Raw genomic sequence first — 20,913 nt, 5'->3', positions numbered from 1 at the left:
AGTACCCCGTTCCTGCCTACTCCCCATATCCCCTGACTCCGCTATCTTTAAGAGCTCTATCTAACTCTCTTGAAAGCATCCAGAGAATTGGCCTCCACTGCCTTCTGAGGCAGAGAATTCCACAGATTCACAACCCACTGTGTGAAAAAGTTTTTCCTTATCTCCGTTCGAAATGGCTTACCCCTTATTCTTAAACTGTGGCCCCTGGTTCTGGATTCCCCCAACATCAGGAACATGTTTCCTGCCTCTAGCGTGTCTAAACCCTTAATAATCTTATATGTTTCAATAAGATGCCCTCTCATCCTTCTAACTTCCAGAGAATACATGTCCAGCTGCTCCATTCTGTTTGCATATGACAGACCCGCCATCCCGGGAATTAACCTTGTAAACCTACGCTGCACTCCTTCAATAGCAAGAATGTCCTTCCTCAAATTTGGAGACCAAAACTGCACACAATACTCCAGGTGTGGTCTCACTAGGGCCCTGTACAACTGCAGAAGGACCTCTTTGCTCCTATACTACTCAACTCCTCGTGTTATGAAGGCCAACATGCCATTTGCTTTCTTCATTGCCTGCTGTACCTGCATGCTTACTTTCAGTGACTGATAAACAAGGACCCCCAGATCTCATTGTACTTCCCCTTTTCTCAATTTGACACCATTTAGTTAGTAATCTGCCTTCCTGTTTTTGCTACCAAAGAGGATAACCTCACATTTATCCACATTAAACTACATCTGCCCACTCACCCAACCTGTCCAAGTCACCCTGTATCCTCAGAGCATCCTCCTCACAGTTCTCACTGCCACCCAGCTTTGTGTCATCTGCAAATTTGCTAATGTTGCTTTTAATCCCTTCATCTAAATCATTAATGTATATTGTAAATAGTTGCTGTCCCAGCACCGAGCCTTGCGGTACCCCACTTGTCACTGCCTGCCATTCTGAAAGAGACCCGTTTATCCATACTCTTTGTTTATTGTCTGCCAACCAATTTTCTATCCATGTCAGTACCCTACCCCTAATACCATGTGCCCTAATTTTGCCCACTAATCTCCTATGTGGGACCTTATCAAATGCTTTCTGAAAGTCTAGGTATATTACATCCACTGGTTGTCACTTGGCCATTTTCCTAGTTACATCCTCAAAGAATTCCAGAAGTTTAGTCAAGCACGATTTCCCCTTCGTAAATCCATGCTGACTCAGACTGATCCTGCTACTGCTATCCAAACGTGCCGCTATTTCATCTTTTATAATTGACTCCAGTGTCTCCCCCACCACCGATGTCAGGCTAACTGGTCTATAATTCCCTGGTTTCTCTCTCCCGCCTTTCTTAAAAAGTGGGATAACATTAGCTACACTCCAAACCACAGTAACTGATCCCGAATCTATACCGTTCAGGTTATTGAGTACAGAAGTTGGATACAAGATACAAGATACAGGATACATTTATTTGTCACATGTGCCACAGTGAAATGAGATCACCATACAGCCATACAATAAAAATAAAGAACACAACACACGATAGAATTTAACATAAAACATCCCCACACAGCAGAATCACACAGGATGGAGCTTTATGTTATTGCTACACAAGATGTTGGTAAGGCCGCATTAGGAGTATTGTGCTCTGTTTTGGTCACCTTGCTATAGAAAGGATGTCATTAAGCTGGAAAGAGTGTAGAGTATATTTACGAGGATGCTGCCAGGACCCAAGAGCCTGAGCTATAGGGATAGCTTGGGCAAGCTAGGATTTTATTCCTTGGAGCACTGCAAGCTGTGGAGTGATCTTATAGAGGTGTGTAAAATCATGAGGGAAAGCAGGATTCAGAGACATAGGATTAAGGCGAGAGAGGAAAGATTTAATAGGAACCTGAGGGGCAGCGTCTCCGGGGGTGGTGTGTTTACGGAACGAGCTGCCAGTGGAGGTAGTTGAGACCAGATACACTAACAAGATTTAAAATACATTTAGGCAGATACATGAATAGAAAATATTTAGAGGGATGTGGGCCAAATGTGGGCAAATAGACTTAGCTTGGATGGGAACATTTTAGTCAGCATGGACGATTTTTCCAGCATCTGCAGTTCTTTCTTAAACAGTGATTGATTAATGTGATTGACAAAGATGTATCATTGAGTCACACAACATAGGCAAGGATGTTCACATGCTGATTGTGGTTCCGGATTTTGTTCCTTGTTTTTGGTTCCGAAAAGTAATTTCCTTCCATTTGCTTCAGTTCCCCCTTGTTCTGCTGCAATGCTCTTTCTCTCAGCACTGACAGAGAGCCAAACCTGTCCAATGGGACTTTGTCAAGGCTAATCAGTAATCATACAGTGGGAGCTTCATGGGAACAGCCATGCATGAGTCACTCTCCAGTTTCCCATTGAGTGAATCATCAATCTTTATTCATTTCTAATTCTGCAAACAACAGTATATTGAAAGCTTTTCAGATTCAGGATGAGAGATAATAGCTGAAGTTCCAGACGACTTACATTTATATAGCACGTTTCCTCAGATATCCCAAAGTACTTCAGAGATCATGAAGGTAGACAAAAATGCTGGAGAAACTCAGCGGGTGAGGCAGCATCTATGGAGCGAAGGAATAGGCGACGTTTTGGGTTGAGACCCTTCGTCAGACTGATGTGGGGGGGGGGGGGGGGAAGAAAGAAAATAAGAGGCAGAGACAGTAGGCTGTGGGAGAGCTGGGAAGGGGAGGGGAAGGAGGGTGAAAGCAAGGACTACCTGAAATTGGAGGTCAATGTTCATACCGCTGGGGTGTAAACTACCCAAGCGAAATATCAGGTGCTGCTCCTCCAATTTGCGGTGGTTCTCACTCTGGCCATGGAGGAGGCCCAGGACAGAAAGGTCGGATTCGGAATGGGAGGGGGAGTTGAAGTGCTGAGCCACTGGTTGGTTATTGCGAACTGAGCGGAGGTGTTTGGTGAAGCATCGCCAAGCCTGCGCTTGGTCTCACCGATGCAGAGCAGCTGACACCTAGAGCAGTGGATGCAAGAGATGAGGTTGGAGGAGGTGCAGGTGAACCTCTGCCTCACCTGGAAAGACTGCTTGGGTCCTTGGATGGAGTCGAGGGGGGAGATAAAGCGGCAAATGTAGCATTTCTTGCGGTTGCAGGGGAAAGTACTAGGGGAGGGGGTGGTTTGAGTGGAAAGGGACGAATTGACCAGGGAGTTATGGAGTGAACAGTCTCTGCGGAAAGCCAAAAGGGGAGGAGATGGGAAGATGTGGCCAGTGGTGGGGTCCCGTTGGAGGTGGCGAAAATGTTGGAGGATTATATGTTGGCTGGTAGGGTGGAAGGTGAGGACAAGGGGGACTCCGTCCTTGTTACGAGTGGGGGGATGGGGAATGAGAGTGGAGCTACGGGATATAGAGGAGACCCTGGTGAGAGCCTCATCTATAGTCAAAGAAGGGAACCCACGTTCCCTAAAGAATGAGGACCTCTCGAATGCCCTGGTTTGGAACACATCATCCTGGGTGCAGAATGAGGCATAGACAGAGGAATTGGGAGTAGGGGATCAAGTCCTTTCAGGAAGCAGGGTGGGAAGAAGTGTAGTCCAGATAGCCATGTATATGGAAATAAGTTTGGTGGGATAAGAACAAGCAGAAACAATGGGTCTGCCAGGACAGTCAGGTTTGTGGATTTTGTGGAGAAGATAAAATCGGGCTGTGCGGGGCTGGGGAACGATGCGGTTGGAGGCTTGGGAGGGCAGAGAGCTGGAAGAGAAGAAGCCAGTGATGGTGCTTGAGATAGTGGCCTGGTGCTTGTCTGTGGGGTCATGGTCCAAAGATAAGTAGGAGGAGATGTCTGAGAGTTGGCGCCTGGCCTCAGACCGGTAGAGATCATGAAGATCTTTTGAAGTGAGTGGCACGGTGGTGCAGCGGTAGACTTACTGCCTTACAGCACCAGAGACTCAGTTTTGATCCCAGCTACGGGTGCTGTCTGTACGGAGTTTGTACGTTCTCCCCGTGATCGTGTGGGATTTCCCTGAGTGCTCCGATTTCCTCCAATGCTCCTGAGACATACAGGATTGTAGGTTAATTGGCTTTGGTAAAATTATGAATCATCCTTAATGTGTAGGATAACGCTAGTCAGCACGCTGGTCTGCACGGGCTCGGTGGGTCGAAAAGTTTGTTTCCGCGCTGTATCTCTAAAAGTCTAAAAGCCTAAAAAAATGTTTAAAAATGTAGTGACTGTAGCAATGTAGAACATATCAATCTAATTGAATAAAAGCTTGAAAGATACAGCATGGAACCAGGCCCTACAGACCATTTTATCCACGCCGGCCATCGATTACTGGTTCACATTAGTTGTATGTTATCCTACTTTCACATCCACATCCTAGTGGCGGCGCGGCTCTGGCTGCAGCGGCTCTCCGGCAGTCCTGTTTGTTTTGTGTTTTTTGGGTTGTTTATTTTCGTTTTGGTTAGTCTAGTTTTGGTTTTTAGTTTGTGTTTTGGGGGGGGGGGGGGTTGAAACGGGGCTTGCTGTCTCTCCCTGTGGGGGAATGCGACTTTTTTGTCGTATTCCCCTTCTCTGCCTCCGTCTGCGCTGAGGCCTAATGGCGGAGCTGGCGACCTCGAGGCTCAGGAGGCAGAGCCTGCCAGGACTCGCACTGAGCTCGCTCCCGTGAGGACGGCCCGGCTCGGGGCTGGAACAGGGCTTTCGTGAGGGGCTGTGACGCTACCGTGAGGACGGCCGGCCCGAGGAAGGAACGGTGCTCCCGTCGGAGTAGCCGAGCTCGGGGAGGTACGGCGTTCCCAGCCTGAGGGAGGAGCGGCGCCCGGTCGGGGCGGCCCAGCCTGAGGGAGAAGCGGTGCCCGGTCGGGGCGGCCCAGCCTGAGGGAGGAGCGGCGCCCGGTCGGGGCGGCCCAGCCTGAGGGAGAAGCGGTGCCCGGTCGGGGCGGCCCAGCCTGAGGGAGGAGCGGCGCCCGGTCGGGGCGGCCCAGCCTGAGGGAGGAGCGGCGCCCGGTCGGGGCGGCCTGGCGCGAGGGAGGAGCGGCGCCCGGTCGGGGCGGCCCAGCCTGAGGGAGGAGCGGTGCCCGGTCGGGGCGGCCCAGCCTGAGGGAGGAGCGGCGCCCGGTCGGGGCGGCCTGGCGCGAGGGAGGAGCGGCGGCCTGGCGCGAGGCTGAGACGGTGGCAGTACTCACGTGAGGGCGATCCGGCTCGGGGCTGGAACGATGCTCCGGGGGCTGGGACGGCAGTTCTGGTGGCGGTGGCCTGAGACCGGGGGTTCGGCCGCGGGCCAGCGGCTGCGTCAGCAGGTCTGGTGAGCGGCAGCTTCGACTACCCCGGGCCGCGGTGTTTGAGCCGCGAGGACAGGTAACATCGCCCGGGGGGTATCGCCTCAGCGCAGAAGGAGAAGAGGAGGGAAGAGACTGCAGCCCTAAGACTTTTGCCTCCATCACAGTGAGGAGATGTTGGGTGGACTCACTGTGGTGGATGTTAATATGTGTTTATTGTTGTTTTTTATTGTATTGTATTATATGTATGACTGCTTAAATTTCGTTCAGACTTCGGTCTGGATGACAAATAAAAGGCTATTCTATTCTATCCCTACCCAAGAGCACCAATGTACAGAGGCCAACTAACTTACAAACCAGCAGGTCTTTGGGATGTGGGAGGAAACCGGGGCACCTGAATGAAACCCACAAGGTTACAGGGAGAGTATGCAAACTCCACACTGACAGCACCCAAGGTGAGGATTTGACTAGGGTCTCTGATACAATGAGGCACATTGCTTCCATAATGATTAAATAAAATGTCTTTATACTTTGATTGAGGGATAATTGTCAGATAGGAATTACTGATGACCTGTACTCTTCTTCAAAATCGTGCCACAGGATTTTTGACATCCTCCTGCGAGGGCAGGTAGAAAAAAAGAACTGCAAATGCTGGTTAACGCAAAAAAGATACAAAGTGCTGGAGTAATTTAGAGGGTCAGGCAGCATCTCTGGATACAATGGATAGGTGTCGTTTCAGGTCGGGACCTTTCTTCGGATGCTTCGGCAGTCTGAAGAGCGGTCCCAACCTAAAACGTCACCTATCCATGTTCTCCAGCGATGCTGCCTGACCCATTGAGTTACTCCATCACTTTGTGTCCTTTCAGGGCCAATGGGTGCTTGGTTTAACATCTCACTTGGTGGTACATCTGTTAGTGCAGGGCTCCCTTAGAACTACATTGATGTTTGCCTAAAACTTTTCTCCTCAAGTCACTTGTGCCACAACCCTCTGTCTCAGGCCTGAGAGCTGTCTGCTGAGCCTCAGCTGAACTGTTGATCAGTACCAATCCACGGACAGCACCATGCATGTGTTAAGCTTGCAGTGGAGTGATTCAGTGCAGCTTCTAGTCATCAAGCCACAGAAAGATGCAGCAAGAAAACAGGCACCACAAGTCCACGTTAAATATCAACTACCCACTTACACTAATCCTACATTAATCCCATGTTTTATTCTCCCATCTTCTAATTTCATGAACTCCCTCCCCAGGTTCAACCATTCACCTACACACTAGGGACAATTTACAGTAGTCAATTAACCTACCAACCTATGCAACTTTGTGGTGCGGGAGAAACCAGAGCACTCGTAGAAAACCCAAAGGATCACAGGGAGAACATGCAAACTCCACACAAAGAGTGCCCAAGGTCAGGACTGAATCCAGGAACCCAGATCATTGGTGGAGATCTAGGAACCCAGATCATTGCACCGTTACTCAATTACTGACAGTGGAACTGATTTTAAAATGCATTCAACTGAAGTGGGCATGGCTGAACAGTCCACTGCCAGTCCATAAAAGTGATATAAAGCACACTGCTATCAGTTATCAGTTAATATCCCCACACCATTCAGGAGGCAGTATCAGTTCAAATTTTGCTACAGTCAGCTAGATCCTACCACAGATAAAATTTCCTATTTCTTTCAGGAATATTTGCTATCTGTTTTTTTTTTCATTTAAAACCATGTTGCAAAGGGTTGTTTGTGTAAAAGGACTATAGGGGTTGTCTTTTATAGAAGCAATCTGATATAGCCAGCATTTAGCCATGCACGATAATTCATCCATTTGAAATATCTTCGATGCCGGGGTTTATCTGGAGCAAACACCATTGCTGCAAAAGCACATTGTTTCAGCAAATAAATCACCATTGTTAGTTATGGCTTTGGGATGCTGAAATCTGATCTATTAAGCCAATTTTAAGCTCGGCAGTTCGTCGCGGATGACAATTGCTTGCCTTGAACCGCAAACAACAATATGCGTTGGCGCTTGTGCTGACTGTTTTATTTCTCCTTCTTTTCTCAGAGAACAGCAGCTTTGAGTTATAAGAAGCCGATAGAGAAAGGTTTCCCCAGCCAGCACTCAAGCCTCAAGATAGACGAAGCTTATGACACCATCAACGAGCTTGGGACTCTGGAGCTAATGACGAAGGATGTGGAGTTGAGTTCCTACGGGTCGATGAAAAAATCCGTGTCGACGGACTCGCTGAATTCCATATCTTCGATCGGTAACAACTTTGGCCACGACTTCACTGTGGGCCAGATCGAGATGAGCTTGGAGTACGATATGAGCTCAAACACCATGCACGTCACTCTGGTTCAAGGGAAGGACTTGTTGGAGAAAGAAGATGCCAACTTTGAATCTTGCTTTGTGCGCATCAGTTTGCTGCCCGATCAGCAGATTGTTGGGATTTCTCGGGTAGGTTGGTTGAATTTCTACTTTTTCATGTTTGAGCTGAGGTTTCAATGGATGGTGATGAGAACAATTCAGGCTGAGTGATTGAATATACTCATGGTTCAATGGTTCAGTGGTTCAATGGTCCTTTTATTATCGCCTATACCAAGTTACAATGAAATTATGGCCCTTCAGCCCAACTTGCCCCACTCCGGCCAACATGTCCCATCTACACTAGTCCCACCTGCCTACTTTAGGCCCATATCCCTCTAAACCTGTCCTATCCATGTACCTATCTAAATGTTTTTAAAATGTTGCCGAAGTACCTGCCTCAACTCCCTCCTCCGGCATCTTGTTCCATACACCACCTCCCTTTACCATACACCAGTTACCCCCTCAGATTCCTGTTAAATCTTTCCCCCCTCACCTTAAACCTGTGTCCTCTGGTTCTCTATTCTCCTATCCTGGGCAAAAGATTTAACCAATCTATTCCTTTCATGATTTTGTATACCTCTATAAGATCACCCCCTCATCCTCCAGCTCTCCAATGAATAAAGTACTACTACCACCAATGATATTTTCTCTATAATGACAACTGTTCTGAGCGAGTTATAATTGAGACCACGTTGTAGGATGTAGATAAGATGAAAGCCAAGTATGTGTCACCATCCCCATGTGGACTCAACGTTAAAATTACTGAATGAGGAATGAAATGTGTATCTCATGTGTTTTTTTTGTGAAGCTGGCTGCTTTGGCAGAAGCTAATGTTATTCACTTTGAAACTCATTGTCTTCTGAATCAGAAACTGTGGTGGTTGCCATATTTTAATCATAGCGTACAAACTAATCTTCAGTAGTATATTCCTCATTGTTCATCAAAAACACTCTCAGAAGAATGAAAGGATTATCTTGACAAAGAGTAGGAACATTATCCTGGCTGATATTTCTCCCCTATTAATACCAAACAGATTTTCTGATAAATATCTCATTGCTGTTTGTACCCTATCGAAATATCTGATGATGTAAGGTCAACTCTCCTTTTCTTCCAGAGCTCCCTATTGTCAAGCATCAAGCCAACAGGGACATTATGCTCCTGTGCTTGGGTTGTCTGAGCAGTTTGGATCTGCTGATTGTGGTGCCTCACAGCCTGCTGTCCTCCCCTCTGCAACTCAGCGAGATTGGCAGTGGTGATAGTCACACAGCATGGGAACAGGCTCTTTGGCCCAACTTCCCCAAGCTGACTAAGATGCCCTATCTATGATCAGAAGACATGAGAGAATAATTTGCCCATTCGCCCCATCAAGTCTACTCCATCATTCAATCGTGGCTGATCTATTTTTGCCTCTCAACCCCATTTTCATGCCTTCTCCTGTAATCTTAGATGCCATTACTAATCAAGAATCTATCAATCTCCACTTTAAAAACACCCAATGACATGGCCTCCACAGCTGTTTGTGGTGATGAATTCCACAGATTCACCACTCTCTGACTAAAGAAATTCCTTCTCATCTCCATTCCAAATGTACATCCTTTTATTCTGAGGCTGCACCCTCTGGTTCTAGACTCTCCAATTGCTGGAAACATCCTCTCCACATCCACCGTATCCAGGCCCCTTTGCCAGCATTTGGCCCATATCTCTCTAAACCTTTCCTATCCATGTACTTATCCAAGTGTCTTTTAAATGCTCTTATAGCACAAGCATCAACTACTTCCTCAGGCAGCTTGTTCCATAACCACTGCCCTCTATTATATTTTGCTCCTCTCATTTTAAACACACGTCCTCAGAATCTTGATTCCCCTACCCTGGGTAAAATACTATGCATTCACCTTATCTATTCCCCTCAGGATTTTATACAGCTCAATATGATCACCCCTCAGCCTCCTGCGTTCCAAGGAATAAAGTCCAGCCGTGCTCAATCTTTTCATATATCTCAGACCCTCGAGGCCTGGCAGCATCCTTGTAAATCTTACCTGCATTCTTCACAGGTTTTTTGCATAAAATGTTAAAGACAAGCTCAAGTGCCACAAAGGGTGAACTGGACCCAATCTGCATTCTTACAGCGCGCATCCCATTAATAATGCCTACGTTATCAAGTCTGATTTTCAAGATCTTCTCAGGAAGTTTATTACAAGAGGCCAGTTTACATTTTTATATTGTTACAGAGGAGATTGTTGCAGAGTTATTGTACATCATTATCTCATTGCTTTATAAACATCATATTTTAGTCTATTTTAAAATGCTCAATAGTGACAAAGTTCCAACACTGGACTAAGGGAAGTTTAAGAAGTCAATTCCTATCCAGAGATTACCAAGGCGACTCCTCACTTTTAAATAAAATGAGCCTTGGTTTATGACACTAATTATGAAATGTTGTGTTAGTGGCACAGTTAACTGGTTTCCCCTTAAGGACCTATCCCACTTGGGGGACATAATCCATGAGTTCTCAGATTCAGATTCAGATTCAACTTTAATTGTCATTGTCAGTGTACAGTACAGAGACAACGAAATGCAGTTAGCATCTCCCTGGAAGAGCGACATAGAATATGATTCAAATCTATTTACATGCATACAGTCATAGTGTTTTTCCTGTGGGAGGAGTGTCTGGGGGGGGGGGGGGGGTGTTTGGCAGTCACCGAGGTACATTGTTGAGTAGTGTGACAGCCGCAGGGAAGAAGCTGTTCCTGGACCTGCTGGTCCGGCAACGGAGAGACCTGTAGCGCCTCCCGGATGGTAGGAGGGTAAACAGTCCATGGTTGGGGTGAGAGCAGTCCTTGGCGATGCTGAGCGCCCTTCGCAGACAACGCTTGCTTTGGACAGACTCAATGGAGGGGAGCGAGCAACCGGTGATGCGTTGGGCAATTTTCACCACCCTCTGCAGTGCTTTCCGGTCGGAGACAGAGCAGTTGCCATACCATACTTTGATACAGATGGTAAGGATGCTCTCGATGGTGCAGCGGTAGAAGTTCACCAGGATCTGAGGAGACAGGTGGACCTTCTTCAGTCTCCTCATGAAGAAGAGACGCTGGTGAGCCTTCTTGACCAGAGTTGAGGTATTGTGGGTCCAAGAGAGGTCATCGGAGATGTTGACCCCCAGGAACCTGAAGCTGGAAACACGTTCCACCTCCGTCCCGTTGATGTGGATGGGGGTGTGCCCTCTGGCGAATTTGCCCTAGACTCATCCTCACAGCATGGTCGACACGAGGTCGTAGGAGGTCTTCGTAACTCTCCTTCATGCTCAAGAGTGATCTCCATGTACTCGAGGCCTCAGCTAGGCCTCGGCGGTTTTTTCAATATGTTAAGAAATGCCCACGAGTAAAAAAAGCTCGCCATGGAAAAAAACGATAATTCTTTTACTCGTAGGTTTAGTAGTAGTAGGTCGTAGTCTTAGACATAGGTAATCGCGGGTAGTCGAAGGTAGTCGAGGGTAGTCATAGATAGTCTTCATCATAGTCGAAGGGAGGTCGAAGGAGGTCGTCTTCACTCTCCACTATTCGGTGTCCAATTTTCCCGATGTTAGTCGTAGCTAGTCGTAGCTAGTAGAAGCTGGTCTTCAACATAGTCGAAGGAGGTCGAAGGAGGTCGAAGGAGGTCTTCTACATAGTCGAAGGAGGTCTTCAACATGTCATTTTTTCAAACTCTTCTAAACTCGCCAATTAGGTCGCCCAAGTAGGACAGCCCCTTTAAGGTTTGTTTCTTGATTGCATTCTAATCACCTTCCATTTATGCTCAGATAATTAGGTCAGAAATTACTACTTTGAGGCCAATAGTATTTTGGTGAAGCTTGTGCCCAATACTGAATGATGGAGTTTAGATATGGCAATGCAATGTAGCTCTAGCAGTGCAAATACCACAATGTTGTTCATTTTATTGGAGTAAGGTTTGTGAACTCATACACTCCATATTACACTATAAAATCCACATTACACTGAGGCAGCACAGTTGCATAGCTGTATATTTGCTGCCTAACAGCACCAGAGCCCCAAGTTAGTTTCTGACTATGGGTGTTGTCTGTACGGGGTTTGTACATTCTCCCTGTTACCGTGTGCATTTTTTTCAAGTGCTCCGGTTTCCTCCCACACTCCAAAGACATACTGGTTTGCAGGTTAATTGGTTTTAGTAAAGTTGTAAATTCTCCCTAGTGTGTAGGATAGTGCTAGTGTACAGGGATTGCTGGTCGGCGAGGACTCGATGGGCCGAAGGGCCAGTTTCTGCGTTGTATATCCAGAGTCTGTTGTCTAATGTGTTCTGCACTGAGATGAGGTGGTCACTTTCTCCATAATCCACAGTGATCCTAAAGTAAGAATGATCTGAAACAACTCAATTTCTTTCAGTCTGAAGAAGGGTCCCGACCGGAAACGTCACCTCTCGATGTTCTCCAGAGATGCTGCCTGACTCGCTGAGTTATACCAGCACTGTGTGTACTTTTGTGTAAACCAGCATTTGCAGTTCCTTAAAAGAACACAAAGTGGCGGAGTAACTCAGCAGGACAGACAGCACCTCTGGAGAACATGGATAGGTGAATTTTCTTCAGACTCAGTTCTTCTGTATATTAACCATCAAATGCAATTCTTAGTTTCTACATCTGCAGTTCCTTGTTTGCCCATTTCTTTTATGCAGATTCAGAGGAATGCATTCTCGGTGTTCTTCGATGAGAAGTTTTCCATCCCCCTGGACCCCTCTGCTCTCGAGGAAAACAGTCTTCGATTTTCCGTATTTGGAATCGATGAAGATGAAAGAAACATCAGCACGGGATTGGCAGATCTGAAGCTATCGGATTTGGACCTCAGCTGCCGACCCTTCAATGCCTGGCTTTACCTACAGGATGTCAACAAGGTGAGGGAGCCACAGAACAAGAGCAACTCGCTTTTTATTTTGGACCCTGCTGAGAGGGATGGTTTTGAAATGCAAGTGCAGTGAAAACCCTGTAAACAAGCTTTTATCATTCATTGTTCCTAACTTGCCTTGGTTAATTACCAATGTAATTAGTAAAAAAACTGGCAAATACCCCAGTCATTAGCTTCCAAGTAACAGTATTCAATAGTGATGAGGCTAAACTGCACAATGATTCAGCAAATTAAAACATTATTGTAATGTTTGGACTGAAGTTTAACTATCTAACAACAGTAAAGACATCAAAGTGCTGGTGTAACTCAGCGGGTCAGGCAGCATTTCCAGAGAACATGGATAAGTAACATTTCAGGTTGGGATATTTTTTCCGACTGAAGAAAACTTGAGTCTAAAGAAGGGTCTTGACCCAAAACATGACCCAAAACATGACCCACTGAGTTGCTCCAGCACTTTGTGTCCTTTTTTGTACATAAAACAGTATCCGCAGCTCCTGGTTTCTGCAATATCACTGTTTCAACTACTGAGATGTAATAGTCACCAAGATACATGCTACAGAAATGTAGTGGATTGAGTTCTACTGGTTCACCCTGTGATGGGAATGATGGTTTGGATTGTGAAGCGTTATGACTCTACTTGTGCATGAGGTCGGTGTTCATCTTGAAGGGTTGTTGAGCCGCTACCTGGAGAACTAATCACACTTTTGTCTGTGCAGGCAACAGATACAGTCGGAGAGATCCTGCTCTCACTCAGTTATCTGCCCACAGCAGAGAGGCTGACGGTGGTCGTGGTCAAAGCCAAAAACCTCGTCTGGAACAGCGGAAAGACCACCTCCAGTACGTTTACTTTAGTTTACTTTATTATTGTCATGTGTACTGAGATACAGTGAAAAGCTTTTGTTTGCATGCTCTCCAGTCAAAAAAAGACGTTACATGATTACAATCAAGCCATCCACAGTATATTAACAAAAGATAAAGGGTACAACATTTAGTGCAAAAAAAAGTCAGATTAACTTGTAGTTCAAAGATCTCCATTGAGGTAGATGGCCGGTCAGGACTACTCTCCAAGAGGATGAGAGGACAATTCACTTGCCTGATAACAGCTGGGAAAAAATGTCCCTGAATCTGGACATATGCATTTTCTGAGCTGTACCTCTTGCCTGATGGGAGAGGGGGAAAGAGAAAGTGTCTGGGGTGAGACTGGTTTTTGATTATGCTTCTCTACACCAGCAAGACCAAGCGCAGGCTTGGCGATCGTGCCACTGAACACCTCCGCACAATCCGTCTTAACCTACCTGATCTCCCGGTGGCTCAGCACTTCAACTCATCCTCCAATTCCCAATCTGAACTTTCTGTCCTGAGCCTCCTCAATTGTCAGAGTGAGGTCCAGCGCAAATTGGAGGAACAGCACCTCATATATCGCTTGGGTAGTTTACACCCCAGCGGTATGAACATTGACTTCTCTAACTTCAAATAGCCCTTGCTTTCTCTCTCCATCCCCTTCCCCTTCCCAGTTCTCCCACTAGTCTTACTGTCTCCGTCCACATTCTATCTTTGTCCCGCCCCTCCCCTGACATCAGTCTGAAGAAGGGTCTCTTCAGAGATGCTGCCTCACCCGCTGAGTTACTCCAGCATTTTGTGTCTACCTTTGATTATGCTGGTGGCCTTGCCGAGGCAGCATGAAGTGTAGATGAAGTCAATGGAAGGAAGCCATGGAAATAACCTTGAGGTTTGTCAACTGACTAAATGACTAACAGTTAAGAAAGATGCTCACATTGTTCATGAGAACCTGATGGAACATTTTATGCCACAAATTATATATCACAAATCGCTAGTAGTTCGTGGCAGATTAGCAAAGCCCAGTGGCATTTGTTTATGTGTGTTTTTAATGCAATTGACATGGGCACAGGGAGAATATGCAAACTCCACCCGATATCAGGATTGAACCTGGGTCTCTGGTGCCATGAGGAGGCAGCTCCACCAGCTGTGCCACTGTGTGTGGGCAGTGTGGGGCAAATCTTTTACACAAACGGTAGTGGGTGCCTGGAATGTGCTGCCAGGGTTGGTGCTTAAGGCTGATACAGTATTGACATTTAAAAGGCTTTTAGATGGGCACGTAGATGTGTAAGGAATGGAGGGATAGGGATCATGTCCAGGCACAGATTAGTTTAGCTTGGTGTCATCTTTACATTGGTGTCAGATGGGGCTCATCAGTCCATCTAGGAGAGGGAAAACTCTGATTTAAAACTTCCACTGCCATGTGGCCATATCCAGTCATGGAGTAAACCTCAAGAAAATCCGGAGTCGGAGCCCCTGAGGCAGTTCGTCGTTGTCTACAACCTCGCTTTGGCAGCTCCTGCAAAGGCGCTGGTTCCAAACTGTAACGGCCCTGCTGTTCCTTTGGATCAATTAGCGACGTGGAGAGGGGGAGGTGCTGCATGGGCAACAGACTGTCCTCCTTATGACATCGCCCAGGCTTGCATCCGACCACGAGCTAGGATGCATCACCCATGGTCAGTCATGACCGAGGGGAGCCTACAACTACTAGACAAGTTCAATGCAGACATTTTGAGCCGAAGGGCCAGTTCCCCTGCTGAACTTTTCTAAATTCTATTTAATCCCACTTACCTAAAGTCGGAAGTATACAAGAACTAGTGTGAACGGGTGATCAATGGTCGGCGTGGACTCAATAGGATGAAAGGCACATTTCCATGCTGTGTCTCCGAACTTTAAACTAAACTGCTGAAATACTGTGCTGATTCTTAATTGTCAAGAGTCAAGTATGTTTTACTCCTACATGCAGCAGCAAAACAGGTTTGGATAAACAGTTCTCAATAGATAGTGTAATAAATGAGCATTATAAAAATCAATAAATGAAGAAAACTAATATAGTTTCACCTGCCAATTAACCTGTACGTCTTTGGAGTGTGGGAAGAAACCGGAGCACCCAGGGAAACCCAACGAGGTCACAGGAAGAGTGTACAAACTCCGTGCAGACCCGTAGTCAGGATCGAACCCGGATATCTGGTGCTGTAAGGCAGCAACTGTACCTCTGCGCCACTGTGCTGCACTCAATTGTGTGGTGTAGACACAAGGAACTGCAGATGCTGATATACAGAAAATCACGAGGAGCTGGAGTAACTTAGCAGGTCAGGCAGCATCTCTGGAGAACGTGGATAGGTGATATGTCGAGTAAAGGGCCTGTCCCACGAGCATGTGACCTGCATGCGGCAAGCACGACCAAACCAGAAGCGGGGGCCGCTCGGAGGTCGAGTGAGTGACGTGAAGCTCGAGTGACGTCCGCGGGAAGTTCACGTGTGACGTACGGCATCAAGACGCTGCGTATGCTCGTCGAGGTGGTGCGGGCCGGCAGGCCATGCAAATAAAGTTTATGTCTCTAGGAATGCAAAGTGAAATGTTATTTTCTCTGTGATGGCACTAGCGTGTATCAAGTGTATCATGTTATTTTGCTGAAATTCAGTGGGTGTGCTGTTGATCCTTTAGGCCTCCACTGGTTGTAATGTTGACCCTGTCAATATTCACTGTGTGTTTTTGTGATTGTGTAGATGTTCAGCAGGTGTTGATATCCAATGGATATAATTTGATTCCTGTCAGCATCTACTGGGCACTTTGTGGTTTTGTCGAAAATCAGAGAGTGCAACATAATTCCTGTTTGTATTGACTGGGCATGACGTGCTTTCCGGTGGAATTTACTGTGTGTTTATGCACTTTCGATTGGTATTTTCTAGTGCAAAGGGATTTTCCCAATATTCACAGGGTGTAATAATATTGAGCTGACATCCAGAGAGTGAAGTTTGATTTCTGTTGTAATTCACTGAATGCCGAATAATTTTCTTGCAATTCAATGGAAATAATGCTATTCTTTTGTTATTCAGTGGATGTAGTGGATTGTTGTATTCATCGGGTGTAATGTGATCCCTGTTTGTATCCACTGATTATAAAGTAATTTTATGTGTTGTCACAGGACGCAATATGAATTTGTTGGTGTTCGCTGGGTGGGATCATATTCCATCTGCAATCATTCAAGCTACTTTAATGTCTTGGTGTTACAACAGTTGTGTTGTGACTCTGTTGGACTTTATTCTCTTTTTGTGCGTACAATACAGATTCTGTAATTATTCACTCCAAGCAAGGTGAATCTGTCAGTATTAACAGAGCTTTCATTGTACCTGTACACAGTGGGGTTTTTTGTGATAGTAAATGCCAATATGGAACCTCTACAAAGTTAAAAACTAGATTGATTTACAGCAGTTAATAGTGTCACCAAGTCCGTGCCGACCAGCAACCACCCCGTACACTAGCACTATCCTACACACTGGGGACAATTTACAATTTTTATCGAAACCAATTAACCTACAAACCTGTACGTCTTTGGAGTGTGGGAGGACACCAACGAACCTGGAGAAAACCCGCGCGGTCACAGGGAGAATGTACAAGCTCCATACGGACAGCACCTGTAGTCAGGATTGAACCCGGGTCTCTGACGCTGTAAGGCAGCAACTCCACCATTGCGCCACCATATTGCCCACTGTTATATGTGTACAGACAACTTTTTCGTTGACAAAAAAAAGCACTGCCCGCACTTCTTCGTTCTTGTGCATATGATGATAGATTTGTCTCGACTTCATTAACTGTCGTCAGGAGATGCATGAGAGTGTGTTATTGTCATATGTCACATAAAATGGAACAATGACATTCTTACTCACAGATAACACGACTGGTGATGGAGTTGGCAATTACTATTACATCAAGGTTCCACTGGAATTCAGGGTGTGGAGAGGAGGGATTTAGAGGGATATGGGCAAAACGCAGGCAGGTGGAACTGGTGTAGATGGGGCTTGTTGGTCTGCAAGGGCAAGTTGGGCTGAATGGTTAGTTTCCATTCTGTATGACTGTATAACTTTATGAGTGCAAAGTGAGTGTTGGCTGGTGCTAATGCCATGTGGCGTTCTACATGTTGACTGTGTGTGTTATGATTGCTTTTATTCACTGGGTGTATTGAGAATGTGTTGGGAGTCACTGGGTGCGATATGGTTCTCTTGGTTTTCACTACTGTTAATATTCACCATCAGGTGGCATTCTGATGGTATTTGTCAGATGCAAAGCTATAGTGTTGGCATTAGCTGTGTGTAATGAGAATCAGTTGCTACTCACTCATATCCAGGTCACATTCATTGGATGTAATTTAATTCTTGTTAGCATTTAAATGGTTATTTATGATTCTGTTGGAATTCAATACGTGCAGCGTGATTCCGTTTCCAGCGCTGGAGTTACAATATTTCTGTTGGTATTCTCCAGATGTATTGTGATTCTATTAGAAATTCAATGGGTTTAACTTTGATTCTGTCGGTGTTTACTGTATATTTTATTATTCTGTTGTAACTCACTGGACATAATGATATTTTGCCACCATTTTATGTTTATCATTTGATTTTTTTTGGCATCTTCTCAATAATTTGTGATTCTGTTGGAATTTAGTGGGTGAAGTGCCATTCCTGTAGACATTCAACAGTGCAAAGCATTCATTGTGCATTATATCATTCATGTTGGAGATGTAGTTTATCTTTATTTATATTCGATGTGGCTTGTTTGCTGTCATTCTGGATGCGGTGCAGGGAATATCAATAGATATTCCCTGGATATATGCATTCCAGGAGACCAATAGAAAACGGGAAGAATCATTGCACTGGGTGTGTAGAAAAAGGTCCATGTTACACCTACTGAATACCAACAGAAGCATCTCACAGCTAGTGAAAGCAAAGAGGAATTAAATCTCTCTCGCTGACTTCCCGTGAAATATCCAAACAATTGTTCTGTCTGGCTGGCAAATCCTTTCCCCATGGCAAAGGCTCTTTTGGGGATTCGAAGTCTACCAGGCAAGCGACCCGGCCTGACCCATGTAGCCAACTGAGTGTAAGTGTGCTGTGAGCCTGAAGAAGGGTCCCGACCCGAAACATCACCTGTCCATGATCTTCAGACATGCTGCCTGACCCGTTGAGTCCCGAAGAAAGACCCGGCGGACCGTTGCCTGCAGGGGAAGCTTGGAAGTAGCCGAGCTCGGTCCCGAAAACCGGAGAACCGAAGAGGAGGGAGCCTCTGGTGACGACGGACAAGAGTGGACCGGCAGGAGAGAGAGAGCGGGTCATTGCCTCCATCGCCTGCAAGGACGGCTGCAGGAAGCACCCCCTGGGACATAGGCGGTCGGGTGAGGAGAGGAACGTCGGATATTGAGCCGAGCTGATTGGGGGTGATGGAAGAGGTCCTGCAGCAGCCTGGAGCTTACCCAGATCTGGAGCTGCTTCAATACATTGACCACACGGCAGGACTTTGGGCGTTTTGTAAATGGCGCCAAAATATGGCAAATCATACATGTGTTATCTATGCAAAAATAATTTTATTGCAATACATGCATGACAATAAAGCACCATCGAACCATTGATTTACTCCAGCACTGCTGCGAATGCCAGCCTGGGAGAGGACAATTGATGCTGGTTTGCTTAACCTGCCAGTGAATTGAGGGATGTTGCAGACATTTCATTGGAGATATCTTGAGAAGTCTGCTATGGGTAATCCATGTTTCATAAATATATGGGAGAACAAGGATCACTGCTGCCTAGTAGACCATCAGGTCTGAGGTCTTTATCTTCAGTGGACCGAAGGATATCCTAATACATTGAAGGCAATGGTGAATATCATCACTGAAGCTAGTTTTCATCGTAATTTCTCCTGAGATGTGGAATTGGAGATATGGATGAGAAAGTGGGATAACACAGAAATAGTGATTAATGGTTGGCGTGAACTCGGTAGACCAGGCCCGTTTCCATGCTGTATCTGCAAACTAAACTATTCACTGTGTAGTTTAGTTTAGAGATACAGCGTGCAAACAGGCCCTTCAGCACATCGAGTCCGCACTGACCCGCAATTGCCATACACTAGCACTATCCTACACACAAGGGACAATTTACAATCTTTACTGAAGCCAATTAACCTACAAACCTCTAGAGGTGTAGAAAGAACCCTGGAATACCTGGGGAAAACTCACATAATCACGGGGAGAACTCACAAACTCCATACAGACAGCACCTGTAGTCAGGATCGAACCCAGGTCTCTGGCGCTGTGAGGCAGCAACTCTACCACTGTGCCACTGTGCTGCCCCCCTCAACCTGTTGATTTTGCACATGTGATGTATAGAGCGTTGAGGGTGTATAACATTAGGTGATGCTTTGATTATTCTATGTTAGTAAAACGGATTGATCACATGTGTATTTGCTGTGCAGCATGTAGATGCAATGTATAACACGGATTGATCCTGTCCATGTTCACTCTGTTGAAAGACTCTTGTTCCTGTGAGTTTTCACTCTTGTGACAAGTTGAATCATTCTGTATTCAAGTGTGTTGTGTGTTTTTTATTGCATTAGTATATTCACTGTCGCCGTGATGACCCTTCTCATATATCCTTTGCTTAGTTAATTTTAGCAGCTTTAAGTGTGTAAATTGGATTTAAATATTTTTTAACACTGATCACAGCTCATAATAAAATGATTAATTTGAATTAATTTTGCTCTTGTATCTAAATGTGATATTATTAATATTTTAGTGCAGAGCATTCTAAAAAAATAAATAAGCATTAAGGAATAGCTGCAATGTCAGATTTGGACATTACCAGGATATGAAATTAACTTTTCTGCACATAATGAAAGGATATAATTAATTAATTCTGTGATATTTTCTATTATGTGGATCGGTGGCAGATTCAAAGTAAATGTCAGTAACTGAGATATTTTCCTTCTTTTTCACAGTATCCTACAACTGAGTAACTTACTACAACCTAACTAAGTTATATTATAACTTTATAAATGTTTATCTATTAAGTGCAGTGCCAACAATATATTTTTTTGATTGAAAGATACAACATGGAAACAGGCCCTTCGGCCCACCGAGTCCACGCCAACCATCTCTCTCTATCACTCCCCCACCTAAGTCGCACTAGCTTCTCGTTTCTGTTATCATCGTTAGTTTTTTGCATATGTTTCATTAGTTGTTCTTTATCTCTCCACATCATCATCTATATCTCTCATTTCCCTTATCCTTAACCAGTCTGAAGAAGGGTCTCGACCGGAAACGTCACCCATTCCTTCTCTCCAGAGATGCTGCCTGTCCCACTGAGTTACTCCAGCTTTTTGTGCTTATCTTAGGTTTAAACCAGCATCTGCCGTTCCTTCCTACAGAGATCACCCGTTCACACTAGTCCTATGCTATCCCACTATCTCATCCAGTCCCTACACACAGGGGCAATTGACAGAGTGCGGAGGCAAATTAACGTGCAATCCCGCACATTTTTGGGATGAGGGAGGAAACTGGAGCACCCAG

At 45.6% G+C, this 20,913-nt stretch overlaps 1 protein-coding gene across 2 annotated transcripts in view; it reads left to right on the top strand.

Annotated features, from left to right (window-relative positions):
• Positions 1 to 20,913, top strand: part of syt12 (synaptotagmin 12) — a 181,742-nt gene that overhangs the window by 156,919 nt on the left and 3,910 nt on the right. For both annotated transcript variants that reach the window (XM_033039174.1, XM_033039175.1), the window contains exons 5-7: positions 7,309 to 7,701; positions 12,295 to 12,510; positions 13,238 to 13,358. In XM_033039174.1, the coding sequence (XP_032895065.1) occupies positions 7,309 to 7,701; positions 12,295 to 12,510; positions 13,238 to 13,358 (730 nt within the window). The remainder of the gene's footprint in view (positions 1 to 7,308; positions 7,702 to 12,294; positions 12,511 to 13,237; positions 13,359 to 20,913) is intronic.

The sequence above is a fragment of the Amblyraja radiata genome, chromosome 20, assembly GCF_010909765.2.
Source record: "Amblyraja radiata isolate CabotCenter1 chromosome 20, sAmbRad1.1.pri, whole genome shotgun sequence".
NCBI lineage: Eukaryota > Metazoa > Chordata > Chondrichthyes > Rajiformes > Rajidae > Amblyraja > Amblyraja radiata.
This window is presented reverse-complemented; position numbering and strand designations above follow the sequence as displayed.